The sequence below is a fragment of the Oncorhynchus mykiss genome, chromosome 11 (assembly GCF_013265735.2).
Source record: "Oncorhynchus mykiss isolate Arlee chromosome 11, USDA_OmykA_1.1, whole genome shotgun sequence".
In the NCBI taxonomy this organism is placed as follows: domain Eukaryota; kingdom Metazoa; phylum Chordata; class Actinopteri; order Salmoniformes; family Salmonidae; genus Oncorhynchus; species Oncorhynchus mykiss.
Window position 1 is genome coordinate 17,759,041 of NC_048575.1, and position 14,074 is coordinate 17,773,114.

Below are 14,074 nucleotides of genomic sequence, written 5' to 3' on the forward strand. Positions count from 1 at the left end.
TTACAGCCCTGACGACAATAGTCATATACTTGTATTGTGACGGCCCTGACGACAATAGTCATATACTTGTACTGTTACAGCCCTGACAACAATAGTCATATACTTGTATTGTTACGGCCCTGACAACAACAGTCATATACTTGTATTGTTACGGCCCTGACGACAATAGTCATATACTTGTATTGTTACGGCCCTGACGACAATAGTCATATACTTGTACTGTTACAGCCCTGACAACAATAGTCATATACTTGTACTGTTACAGCCCTGACGACAATAGTCATATACTTGTATTGTCACGGCCCTGACAACAATAGTCATATACTTGTATTGTCACGGCCCTGACAACAATAGTCATATACTTGTATTGTCACGGCCCTGACAACAATAGTCATATACTTGTATTGTCACGGCCCTGACAACAATAGTCATATACTTGTATTGTCACGGCCCTGACAACAATAGTCATATACTTGTACTGCTACAGCCCTGACGACAATAGTCATATACTTGTATTGTCACGGCCCTGACAACAATAGTCATATACTTGTATTGTCACGGCCCTGACAACAATAGTCATATACTTGTATTGTCACAGCCCTGACAACAATAGTCATATACTTGTATTGTCACGGCCCTGACAACAATAGTCATATACTTGTATTGTCACGGCCCTGACGACAACAGTCATATACAGTTGAAGTCGGAAGTTTACATACACTTAGGTTGGAGTCATTAAAACTTGTTTTTCAACAATTTCTTGTCAACGAACTTTAGTTTTGACAAGTTAGTTAGGACATCTACTTTGTGCATGACACAAGTAATTTTCCCAACAATTGTTTACAGACAGATTATTTCACTTATAATTCACTGTATCACAATTCCAGTGGGTCAGAAGTTTACATACACTAAGTTGACTGTGCCTTTGACAGATTATGTCATGGCTTTAAAAGCTTCTGATAGGCTAATTGACATCATTTGAGTCAATTGGAGGTGTACCTTTGGGTGTATTTCAAGGCCTACCTTCAAACCTAGTGCCCCTTTGCTTGAAATCATACGAAAATCAAAAGAAATCACCCAAGACCTCAGAAAAAAATTGTAGACCTCCACAAGTCTGGTTTATCCTTGGGAGCTATTTCCAAACGCCTGAAGGTACCACATTCATCTGTACAAACAATAGTACGCAAGTATAAACACCATAGGACCACGCAGCCGCCATACCACTCAGGAAGGAGACGCATTCTGTCTCCTAGAGATGAACGTACTTTGGTGCGAAAATTGAAAATCAATCCCAGAACAACAGTAAAGGACCTTGTGAAGATACTTGAGGAAACAGGTACAAAAGTATCTATATCCACAGAATATAGATACCTATAGAGTCCTATAATCGACATAACCTGAAAGGTCACTGAGCAAGAACAATGCTACTGCTCCAAAACCACCATAAAAAGTCAGACGGTTTGCAACTGCACATGGGGACAAAGATCATACTTTTTGGAGAAATGTCCTTTGGACTGATGAAACAAAGATAGAACTTTTTGGCCATAATGACCATCGTTATGTTTGGAGGAAAAGGGGGGAGGCTTGCAAGCCGAAGAACACCATCCCAACCATGAAGCACGGGGGTGGCAGCATCATGTTGTGGGGCTGCTTTGCTGCAGGAGGGACTGGTGAACTTCACAAAATTGATGGCATCTTGAGGAAGGAAAATTATGTGGATATATTGAAGGAACATCTCAAGACATCAGTCAGGAAGTTAAAGCTTGGTCGCAAATGGGTCTTCCAAATGGACAATGACCCCAAGCATACTTACAAAGTTGTGGCAAAAGTGGCTTTAAGGACAAAAAAGTCAAGATATTGGAGTGGCCATCACAACGCCCTGACCTCAATCCGATAGAACATTTGTGGGCAGAACTGAAAAAGCATGTGCGAGCAATGAGGCCTACAAACCTGACTCAGTTACACCAGCTCTGTCAGGAGGAACTTATTGCTGAAATCATCATTCTCTGTACTATTATTCTGACATTTCACATTCTTAAAATAAAGTGGTGATCCTAACTGCCCTAAGAGAGGGAATTTTTACTAGGATTACATTTCAGGAATTGTGAAAAACTGAGTTTAAATGTATTTGGCTAAGGTGTATGTAAACTTCCGACTTCACCTGTACTTATATTGTCACAGGCCTTACGACAAAAGTCATATACTTGTATTGTCTCAGCCCTCACGACAACAGTCATATACTTGTATTGTTACAGAGTTAACAACAACAGTCAGATAATGGTATTGTCACAAACTTAACGACAACAGTCAGATGCTGGTATGGTCACAGCCCTAACAGTCAAAGGTGTTGGCTAAAGCACATACAGATCTGGGACCAGGCTTCTTAGGTAGTTACATAAGTTGTGTAATATAGGCTATTCCATTGGTTTGTCCTGTTTCCCTTTATGTTGTCTGTCTGTCCTGGCAGAAGTTTATTTATTTGTCTTGTTCTAGGCTGTGGTTAAAGGTGCTGAAGTTGCAAAGTAAAGATTTAACATAATACTTTCTTTCTGTTTTATAATCTCTCTCTGTCTCCAAGGACCGTAGCTTGGCAACGCTTGTTTACAGAACGCTGTCATTCAGATGATAAGACAAATTATTTTCTAAAGCAGTTCGGTGTTTATTCATGCGTGGGTGTGTTTGTGTGTGCAGCCTAATAAGAGAAAGGGTTTTTCTAAAGCTGTCCTCTGTTGTGTGTATGTGGGTGTTTGACAGATGTGGATTTAACCTCAATAAGCACATTTCTAAATCAGTTTAGAAGATGTGAGTTAAGACGATCACTGTCTCCAAGTCATTATCATATCTTAACTTGGGTCCAAGTGCCGTGGCGTGTCAGACAGTATGGACATGTTTGTGCTTATGCAGTGCTATACGGAGTGCAATTCCACCGAGAGCAAACGAACTAGTACACTACCTTTATTTCCTCAATGTAAAATGGTTGCACACCATGAATTCTCCAAACTCTCTGCGACATTGTGTCCTTAGAACACTCTTGGGGAGAGAGTGAAAGATATGGTGGGCGAGACACAGAGGGAGAGAGCTAGACTGAAGAGAGAGACTGGTAAAGTAGAGAGAGGAGGAGGAGGGAGTAAAGGAGAGCGGGGGTACAGGGGGAGAGATGGGTATGAGGTCAGAAGAAAAGAGGGAGAGAGAGGTTTGGGTAAATTATAGTTATTACGATGGCTCTCCGGATGTTTCAAGTGCTGAAAAGAACTCAACCTTTCTGTCTAAAGGCTACAAGTTTCTCCTTCCAGACATAAATAGCATACTCACAGTTTGTAATATGTTCCAAAGTTTTCTAAAGTGGTCTGAAGTTGTACCACCTGGTGGACCCATGATTGGGAGATTATGATAATTAATCCCCCCCACCCCACCCCTCCTCCCCCAGGTGGATACTATAGTGACTCTGGGTGGTCTAGCAGGAAGATTTGACCAGACCATGGCTTCAGTAGAGACTTTGTACCACGCCCTCAATATGACAGAACTACCTCTGGTGGTTCTACAGGGATGCAGTCTGGCCTACCTGCTACGACCGGTAACTATACGCACGCACACACGTTTGTTTTCAGTGTTGGAAAAAGTACCCAATTGTCATACTTGAGGAGAAGTAAAGATACCTTAATAGAAAATGACTCAAGTAAAAGTGAAAGCCACCCAGTAAAATACTACTTGAGTAAAGGTCTAAAAGTATTTGCTTTTAAATATACCCAAGTATCAAATGTAATTGTAATTGCAAGTATGAAAAGTATAAATCATTTCAAATTCCTTATATTAAGCAAACCAGTTGGCAAAATTGTATTTTTTATATTTTTTACGGATAGCCAGGGGCACACTCCAACTCGCAGACACATTTTACAAACCATGCATGTGTATTTAGTGAGTACACCAGATCAGAGACAGTTTGAACAGGGATGTTCTCTTGATAAGTGCGTGAATTGGACCATTTTCCTGTCCTGCTAAGCATTCAAAATGTAGCAAGTACTTTTGGGTGTCAGGGAAAATGTATGGAGTAGAAAGTACATAATTTTCTTTCGGAATGTAGTGAAGTAAAAGTAAAAGTAGTGAAAATTATAAATAGTGAAGTAAAATACACATATCCCCAAAAAATGATTAAGTAGTACTTTAAAGTATTTTTAATTAAGTACTTTACACCACTGTTTGTTTTACTATACTTGAGGACTTTTTGGGGACCAACAATTGATTCCCATCCAAAATCTTATTTCCCCTTACCCTCCTAATTCTACCCCCCTCCCCCCAAGGGACTACAAAGCACTTTAGTTACAAATGTTGGTATAAGGGTCCTTGACAAGGTTGTGTTGATCTTTGAATTTAACCATGTACGTTCAGTCAGTTCATTACATCCGGACTGCAGTGACAAACCAGCTTGATTAAGTGTGTGTGTGTGTGCGCGCGTCTGTCAGAGGAGATTAATTGGAGGTATGTACATATGAAGCAGCAAATGAGAACATGTATTTAATAATGACAAACGAGAGAGAGGGGGAAGAGGAGAGAAATATGGAGAGGGGGAGAGAGAGACAAGGGGAAGAGGAGAGAAAGATGGAGAGGGGAGGGAAAAGGGGGGGGAAGGGGGAGAGAGAGTGAAAAAAGTGGGTATGTTTGTAGTATTGCTAGAGCAAAAGATGGAAATGACTGTGCTCAGCCTCACAGTAAACTCAATCATCTGAGAAGAGGGAGGGAGGGAATGGATTGATTTGGAGATGATGTAATTTTGGAAAAGCAAATTAGACACCCTCATAACAACAAACGATTTAGGGTAATAGGAGAGGGAGATGTGTGTGTATCTGCATGCGTGTGTGCGTGTGTGTTCTACAAATGAGATTGCAGGTATTTGGTTCGAAAATACTGTATATGCTTGTTTACAATGACCTTTTAGTAGGGCATGTCAGGAGCGGAGGTGATTTACATGATGGAGGATTGTACTGTGGTGAACTGCAGCTGCTGAAGGGATGAACATGGACACATGCTGACAGATCCCGTAGACAGATGACTTTGACATTCTAAGTTTTATAGAACAATACAATGGAATGAAGAATACAGATACTCTAGAGATGTCCTTGACAAAAATAACTGCAACATTTCAAGGCACTTAATCCAAATTGAGTTTTGAAAACTCCAGCTCTCATAAAGGCTTTTCAATTAAATCCCATCATGAGATTTCTGGGCTCCCGAGTGAAGCACTGCATCTCAGTGCTAGAGGCGTCACTACAGACCCTGGTTCGATTCCAGGCTGTATCACAACCAGGCGTGATTGGGAGTCCCATAGGGCGGTGAATAATTGGCCCAGCGTCGTCCGGGTTATGGTTTGGGCGGGTTAGGCCGCCATTGTAAATAAGAATTTGTTCTTGCTTATGTGCATTGCTGTGAGGCTACGGTCTCTCTTTCTCCACCTCTCTGTATCTCTTGTTGTCCCTCCATCTCTCTGTAAAGTATGTGTGGGCTGAATCTCAGGTGGGAGAAAGTTGTATTAGTGAGGATTCTATATCTCAGAGGCGTTCTGTGATCACTGGTATTTATAAACCAAGCAACATAAAGCTACTGAGAAAGCAGCTTAGAACACACGCGTACACACACACCCTGAGGCCAGATTATTCTGTCTCTCAGAGTTTCCATCCTTTAGGAGTTGAGAACATTCCATCTATCCCTATCTTTCTCCCTCTGGCTACTGTCTTTACACCGCCAAGGAGGAAACATATCTGCCATTTTAGCTGTCATCGTTTCAGAAAGAGTTGTTCAGCTTCAAACTTCTGCTAACTTTCCTTGAATGCACTGACTGTAACATCACATCCAAAATGATTGGCACCCCTGTTAAAGATGCAAAAAAGACAATCTAAAATAAATAATATAAATACTGAGCTATATTGTATGCTCAAAACAATATTTTGTTTAACAATTAATCTTTTTTTTTATTTTAAAGAAAGATACATGTCAAAATGATTGGCACCCCTGTTTTCAGTGCATTGTGCCCCCTCCCCTTGTGAGCATAGCAGAACTTAGCCTTTTTCTGTCATTCTTTATGGGATTGAAGTACACATTGGGAGGTATCTTAGACCTTTCCTCCATACATAATCTTTACGGACCCTTGATATCTTTCGATCTGCTCTCATGGACTGCCTTCTTTAATTCAAACCACATGTTTTCAATAGGGTACAAGTCCTGAGCCTGAGATGGACATAGCAAAATGTTGATTTTGGGTCAATTAACCATTTCTTTGTGGATTTTGATGTGCGCCTTGGGTTATTGTCTTGCTGAGAGAGCCACTTGAGGCCAAGTTTCAGCCTCCTGGCAGAGGCAACCAGGTTTTTGGTTAAAATGTCCTGATACTTGGTAGAGTTCATGATGCTGTTGATCTTAAGCAAGGGTCCCCAGGACCAGTGGAAGCAAAACAGCTCCATAATGTCAAAGATCCACCACCATATTTTACAGTAGGTATGAGGTTCTTTTCTGCTTCATATGGTTCATATGCATCCTTCTTTCGAGGCCAAACCAACAAGTTGTGTACTTGGCCAAAGAGCTCTATTTTCATGTCATCTGACCATAGCACCTGGTTCCAGTCCAAGTGCCAATGCTGTTTATCAAACTCCAGTCGTTTACATTAGTTGTTTGCTCTCAATAAAGCTGTTTTATGGAAACACTTCCAAATAGCCTATTGGCATGGAGGTGGTGTCTAATTGTAGTTTCCAGTAATATATCCTCCCGTTGCAACTCTCCGAATGACAAATGTATTTTACATGCGTGTTACCTCATTTTTATACCCCAGTGAAACAGGAAGCCATGAAAGGCCACCATACAGTTCTTTCAACTGAGATTTATTTTAATTCAGATTGCTGTTTGATTTTTATTTATAACAATCGTTAGGGGTGCCATTCATTTTGACATCTATCTTTTTAAGATTGTGTCTTACCTGTTAAACAACATCTCTTACTCTGAGCAATTGTATTAGTATAAAATAAGATAATTTCTTTGCGCATACAATATAGCTCAGTATTTGTGTTATTTATTGGAGTATTTTTTGCTCATCTTTATCAAGGGAGCCAATCATATCAGATGTGACTAGGTGGGAATTGTCAGCGCTACGACAGTATTAGATCCAGAGTTATTCTGGAAGCTTGTGTGTGTGTGTGTGTGTGTGTGTGTGTGTGTGTGTGTGTGTGTGTGTGTGTGTGTGTGTGTGTGTGTGTGTATCAGTGGCAGTCAGTGCCGTTTAAGATCAGGGAGGACGATTATTTCACTCTCTCTGTGTGTGTGTGTGTGTATCTCACTCTGTGTGTATGTGTGTGTGTGTGTTTGTATCTCACTCTTTGTATGTGTGTGTGTGTGTGTGTGTGTGTATCTCACTCTCTGTGTGTATGTGTGTGTGTGTGTTTGTATCTCACTCTGTGTGTGTGTGTGTGTGTGTGTGTGTGTGTGTGTATCTCACTCTCTGTGTATGTGTGTGTGTGTGTTTGTATCTCACTCTGTGTGTGTGTGTGTTTTAGGACATGAGACACAGGTTGGGAGTGAATACAGGACTGGAGGGGGAATGGTGCAGTCTAATACCTATAGGAGGACCATGCAAAACACACACCACTGGACTCAAATGGAACCTGGGTGAGCACACACACACACAGTGACACACACGAGCACTCATCTTCCCTACGCTTTGTTCACACAATCACACACAACCCCGTCTGTCCCACACACCCCGTCTGTCCCCTTGTGGTTTGTCCCAGTCCTAGGCCCAGTGGCCAGCTGTGTTCTTAATGAGTTGGCTCAGACCACTGCACCACCGGTACAGGGCGGGACCTCAACAATCTGTTGGTTGTATAACTCAGTGTCAAGGGGAATCCAGGCAGGAAGTGTGTGTGCGTGCGTGCATGCGCTTGTTGGTTGGTTGGCTGCTGGCCTGGGAATGTGTGTGTGTTACTTTCCCAGTCAACCTGTTACCTCTGCACCTGATTGATAATGCGGTGGGATTATGCGTGAGAGGCTCCTTCAGATTAACCAGTCATAATAAAATGCATAATTAATCACACACATAATTAAAAAGGAGGCAGTGGAATATTTCCCCGGGGATCAGATGGATGAAGGTAGAAAATAAGAAATACACACTTTTACAAAGTGGACCCTCAGCTTTTGTGTGCGTGCGTATGCAAATGTTCCATCTTTCTGTAGGTTGTTATGTGCAAGTACCTTGGTTTTAGTGTTTAAAGGGGCAATCTGCAGTTTTTGTTTGTATTAATGAAATGATTCTTGAAGAATATCTCATAAATGCCTCACGACCTTAGTTCAACTGTCTTACCCCATCAGAACACAAAATATAAGCTTGTTTTACTCTACTGTTTGTTAACAAAATAAGTGTCAACAAACACTATATAGCCTCAAAACTTGGTTAAAAATATAATTTTGATATTCTTCTGGCCCCTATAGTTGGTTTGAGTTCATTTGAAGGTTAATTTCATTTCTGCTGCTCACTAATACGTTTCTATATCATGTAAAAGAAGAGTCCTTATTAGTATTGCAAATGGTGAAAGTCACTGTAGAGCTGCAGATATTATCAAACTCCATCCTTCTTGCAGTCAATTTGTAGAAGCAATTTGCTGAAGCACCTGGATCTGTGTCAACTTCCCTCCCGTGCAGAGAAGTCTCGGAGTGAGCTGGGATGTCACAGAGGATGTCTTCACATTTCAGGTGTCTTCAGCGGAGAAACCATACACTAGACGTGGAGTCTTGTTGACGATCAACAGCTTGTTCGACCCACTTTGATTCCCCGCCCCAGTAAGCATTCGAGGAAGGTCTCTACTTAGAGAGCTCTCCATGGAGGATTGTGACTAGATGCCCCTCTCCCAAGAAGCAATCGGCGATGAGATTGACATCCAACTCGATGTTGTCACATTCTACTCTGATAGTGGTCCTGGGTTACATACAAAACGACTCCAGGTCATTCTACGTGTATGTGAATAAGAGGGTGCAATGTATAAGGAGATATATTTGCCCAGAGCAGTGAAAGCACGTCCCTACTGACCAGAACACTGCTGATCAGGTCTCGAGATCATTCCCAGCAAGCAGCCTGACTCATAGGACATTGTTGACAGGACCAGCTTTCTAGTTCAGGTCAGCAAAGCCAGAAATCTTTCATGCACCTTTTGACTTGGTTGACCCCCGGATCTTACTACAAGGTCCGCCCCCAAGTTGCTTGTCACGCCACCATTGTCTCAAGCAACAAGTTGGACTCCAAGGTCTTTGAGAGGTTTACAAGGCTTGCGCATGTGTTAGGAAGGCAGTAGCTGCAAAGGATGGCACATTTGCAACAAACCCTGCTCCACCGAAGATCTGGATCAACCCAAGACCATCCTAATCCGCAGTCTGCAACACAATGCCTTTCAAGAGGAATTGGAATGCATCAGTGAACGTAAAGCCATTCCTAAGCTGAGGCCACTCTTCAGTGTCCTTACATCAGCCTTTCTTAAAGTATGAGTCACGGACGGTGGGTCACGATGTGTCAGAGTAAATTTATAATTATTTAATGAATTACTGGAATGGATTTGGCCAAGTGCATCTGTGCTCTCTGCTTAGCAACAGTCTCTGCTCGGTTTGGCAGCTGCGCGAGTATGAGAGGGAGATGCCCGTGTGCTTTGCGGTTTACCAGATCTTTTTTTGTGCCGTTTTCTTAAAGATCAGTCTGCGATGCACACAAGATGCAGCGCTGCCGCTCAGCAGCAGATGATGCGCTGCCAGCCACTGACTTGTCCTTCCCACTCGCCATCACTCACTGCTGTCATCAAATGGACTCGTGCTAGCCACCACTTCTGACTCAGCTCAATTGTCATGAAATGCATATACAATGATGAGTTTCTCTCTCTTTCATACAAACTTATAACGAAGATCGCCCACAATGTGTTTTGTGCGGGGAAGTGCTTAGTAATGAGTCTCTCATAACGAACAAATAAAACGACACGTCCTGACCTAACATCCACAGCATGATGGTAAACCCAGGGAGTTCTTTCAGAACAGGACAGAATGCTTCAGGAAACGGTGCTTCGACAGTGGAAAAGTAAGTCAACTAGCAAGGCATTGTTGTCATTTTATAACAGGTAATAATAATAATAATAAGGTAATAATAATAAGTAATAATAATAAGCAGAAATAAGGGAGTACTAACTAACTCTCATAGTAGTACAGTTGAAGTTGGAAGTTTACATACACTTAGGTTGGAGTCATTAAAACTTGTTTTTAAACCACTCCACAAATTCCTTGTTAACAAACTATAGTTTTGGCAAGTCGGTTAGGACACCTACTTTGTGCATGACACAAGTAATTTTTCCAACAATTGTTTACAGGCAGATTATTTCACTTATTATTCACTGTACCACAAATCCAGTGGGTCAGAAGTTTACATACACTAAGTTGCCTGTGCCTTTAAAAAGCTTGGTAAATTCCAGAAAATGATGTCATGGCTTTACAAGCTTCTGATAGGCTAATTGACATCAGTTGAGTGAATTGGAGGTGTACCTGTGGATGTACTTCAAGGCTTACCTTCAAACTCAGTGCCTCTTTGCTTGCCATCATGGGAAAATCAAAATAAATCACCCAAGACCTCAGAAAAAACATTGTAGACCTCCACAAGTCTGGTTCATCCCTGGGAGCAAATTACAAACGCCTGAAGGTACCACGTTCATTTGTACAAACAATAGTGTTAGAGCCGATTTGGACATATTTGTATAAAAGACTGAACATACAGAGCTCCATGTACATTTGTGTAAATATATTAAATATTAATGTACATGATGAAATATTAGGTACGTACCTTTATGATTTATATTGACCTGATTGAGATATATTCATTTGTTGTTAGTGTAACTCAGTTTTGCCCCTCCCCCTCTTGCCCATTCATTGTATTGTGTGGTAAGTGTGTTAGGATAAAGGCAGGAAGTTGGGCCTTCGGGGGAGTCCTTGCTAGACGTGGAGCGGTATAGTTTTTTGACCATACAGACATATGCTTTAAGTTGATTGGATAATAATTTTTTTGTTAGATATAAGAAGAATAAACCTTTTTGTTGCACCATATCCCTGGATGTCATTGAATGTTTTGGCTGTTTGGAAACCTTGAGTGTGAACTGTATGCGTACCAAACAACCCCGCTTCAGGCTAGGGCAGTGGCTAAGGTTAGAGGAAAGGAAGCCACTACAATCAAGTCAAAAAAACTCCTGTACAGACAATAGTACGCAAGTATAAACACCATGGGACCACGCAGCCGTCATACCGCTCAGGAAGGAGACGTGTTCTGTCTCCTAGAGATGAACATACTTTGGTGCGAAATGTGCAAATCAATCCCAGAACAACAGCAAAGGATCTTGTGAAGATGCTGGTAGAAACAGGTACTAAAGTATCTATATCCACTGTAAAACGAGTCCTAAATCAACATAATCTGAAAAGCCACTCAGCAAGGAAGAAGCCACTGCTCCAAAAACACCATAACAAAGCCAGACTACGGTTTGCAACTGCACATGGGGACAAAGATCATACTTTTTGGAGAAATGTCCCCTGGTCTGATGAAACACAAATAGAACTGTTTGGCCATAATGACCATTGTTATGTTTGGAGGTAAAAGGGGGAGGCTTTCAAGCCGCAGAACACCATCCCAACAGTGAAGCATCGTGGTGGCAGCATCATGTTGTGGGGGTGCTTTGCTGCAGGAGGGACTGGTGCACTTCACAAAATAGATTGCATAATGAAGAACAACAATTATGTGGATACATTGAAGCAACATCTCAAGTCAACAACATCAGTCAGGAAGTTAAAGCTTGGTCACAAATGGGTCTTCCAAATGGACAATGACCCCAAGCATTTTTTAAAATCTTTATTTAAAAGTCAGTTAAGAACAAATTCTTATTTTCAATGACGGCCTAGGAACAGATTTGTACCTTGTCGGGGATTTGAACTTGCAACGTTTCGGTTACTAGTCCAACGCTCTAACCACTAGGCTACCCTGTCGCATGCTTCCAATGTTGTGGGAAAATGGCTTAAGGATAACAAGGTCAAGCTATTGGAGTGGCCATCACAAAGCCCTGACCTCAATCCGATAGAACATTTGTGGGCAGAACTGAAAAACTGTGCGAGCAAGGAGGCCTACAAACCTGACTCGGTTACACCAGCTCTGTCAGGAGGAATGGGCCAAAATTCACCCAACTTATTGTGGGATGCTTGTGGAAGGCTACCCAAAAATTGTGACCCAAGTTAAACAATTTAAAGGTAATGCTACCAAATACTAATTGAGTGTATGTAAACTTCTGACCCACTGGGAATGTGATGAAAGAAATAAAAGCTGAAATAAATCATTCTCTGTACTATTATTCTGACATTTCACATTCTTAAAATAAAGTGGTGATCCTAACTGACCTAAGAGAGGGAGTTTTTACTAGGATTAAATGTCAGGAATTGTGAAAAACTGAGTTATAATGTATTTGGCTAAGGTGTATGTAAACTTCCGACTTCAACTGTAGATGTGAGTTTCTCTTTCAAACAATCCCCTGACCTTGTACACAGCTAATAGCTAACATTTGCCAAAGCCAGCTAACTACTGATAGTGTGACCCTAGTAACAGTAGAGATGAAGATGAAAAATGATCAGGCCCACTAAAATTATTGTTGAAAATGAGTCTGGGTTGGAACTGTTGCTGTTAAAATACAATCATATTTTTTATTCTTAACTGGAATAAACTTATTGAAGCAAGATGCTTTTTGAGGCAAACACTCACACAGTTCTGGGTTGCTCATCTGCAGTAAGAAGCAGTCTCCTGCCTGACTGAGAAATCAGTAGATGTTCTGGTCCAGTTTGGCATCAAATACCTATGCAAGTCAGGGTTCTCAACTCTGACATACTTGAAAAACAAGTACAGAAACAGTTTCAATGCTGAGCATGACCTCAGTGTTGCACTGTCAAAAACGGAGCCCAGAATAGATATGCTCTCATTAGGACTGTGTGTGTTCTGGTCTACATCTGTGTGATGTGATCAATCAGTTTATTCCAGTTCAGAATAAAACATATGTATTGTACAACAGTTTCAACCTAGACTTTCTTTCAACAATAATTTATACAGTAAGATGTATCATTTTTCATCTGTACTGTTACTTAGGGTTGCACTATCAAAAAGCCTGTGTGTGTGTTCTGTTATTCATCTGTGGGATGTGATCAATCCGTATATTCCAGTTCAGAATGAAAATGATTTATTGTATTTTAACAGCAACAGTTCCAACCTAGACAGATATGTAAGAGCGTTTTTAATGGGGAGAATAAACATGAATAGATATTTATATGGATATTTAATTCCATTGTTCTTTGTTTTTGTCTATATTGCATTTGTTTTAGGCATAAGGGCAATCAAATGTACCGATATTTATGTATAGTTGCATATTTTCCTAAGCTTGGGTCCCAGGAAAACACAGAATTTCTCATTTGGGTCCCAGGCTGAAGAAGTTTAAGAACAACTGCCCTACATTGACGATTCAGGCCCACTGAGGATTGCAGGACGCCTGTCCCAAGCAAGTCTAGGTAAAGATGAAACCAAACCTCTTACTGACACCACCACGAGCAGGCCCATCATCAAGGACACCACTTCACTGAGGGCGCTTTGAGAGCAGTTGGGTCTGTGGCCCAGAGGCCTGCAGAGAGTTGAAGATGGAGACCGTTTAGAGCGAGAAGAAGGTCCAACAGTACCAGAGTGACAAGGGGTGTACTTGGGTCTTCAATCCACCGCACGCGTCTCATATGGGAGGCAGCTGGGAGAGAATGATCACCGTCCATGGTGCTGAAGGTGGGTCCATCCAAGCTTACTTATGAAGTCCTGACTACATTCATGGCGGAAGTCTCAGCCATTTTGAGTGCTCGTCCATTAGTTCCTTGATGACAGCAAAACTGTTCTCCCAAAAGGTTGGTGCAGTGCCCCCCCAAGGTGAATTCAATGAGAAAGATACCTTCAGCCGGCAGTGACGGCAAGTTCAAAGCCTTGCCAAAGAGTATCTTCCTTCCCTGCAAAACC

General features: G+C 41.5%; 1 protein-coding gene across 10 annotated transcripts in view; it reads left to right on the forward strand.

Moving 5' to 3' along the window:
- Nucleotides 1–14,074, forward strand: part of tpk1 (thiamin pyrophosphokinase 1) — a 79,635-nt gene that overhangs the window by 49,354 nt on the left and 16,207 nt on the right. For 6 of the 10 annotated variants that reach the window (XM_036934625.1, XM_036934630.1, XM_036934626.1 and 3 more), the window contains 2 exon segments: nt 3,428–3,574; nt 7,536–7,647. In XM_036934625.1, the coding sequence (XP_036790520.1) occupies nt 3,428–3,574; nt 7,536–7,647 (259 nt within the window). 10 annotated transcript variants of the gene reach the window in all.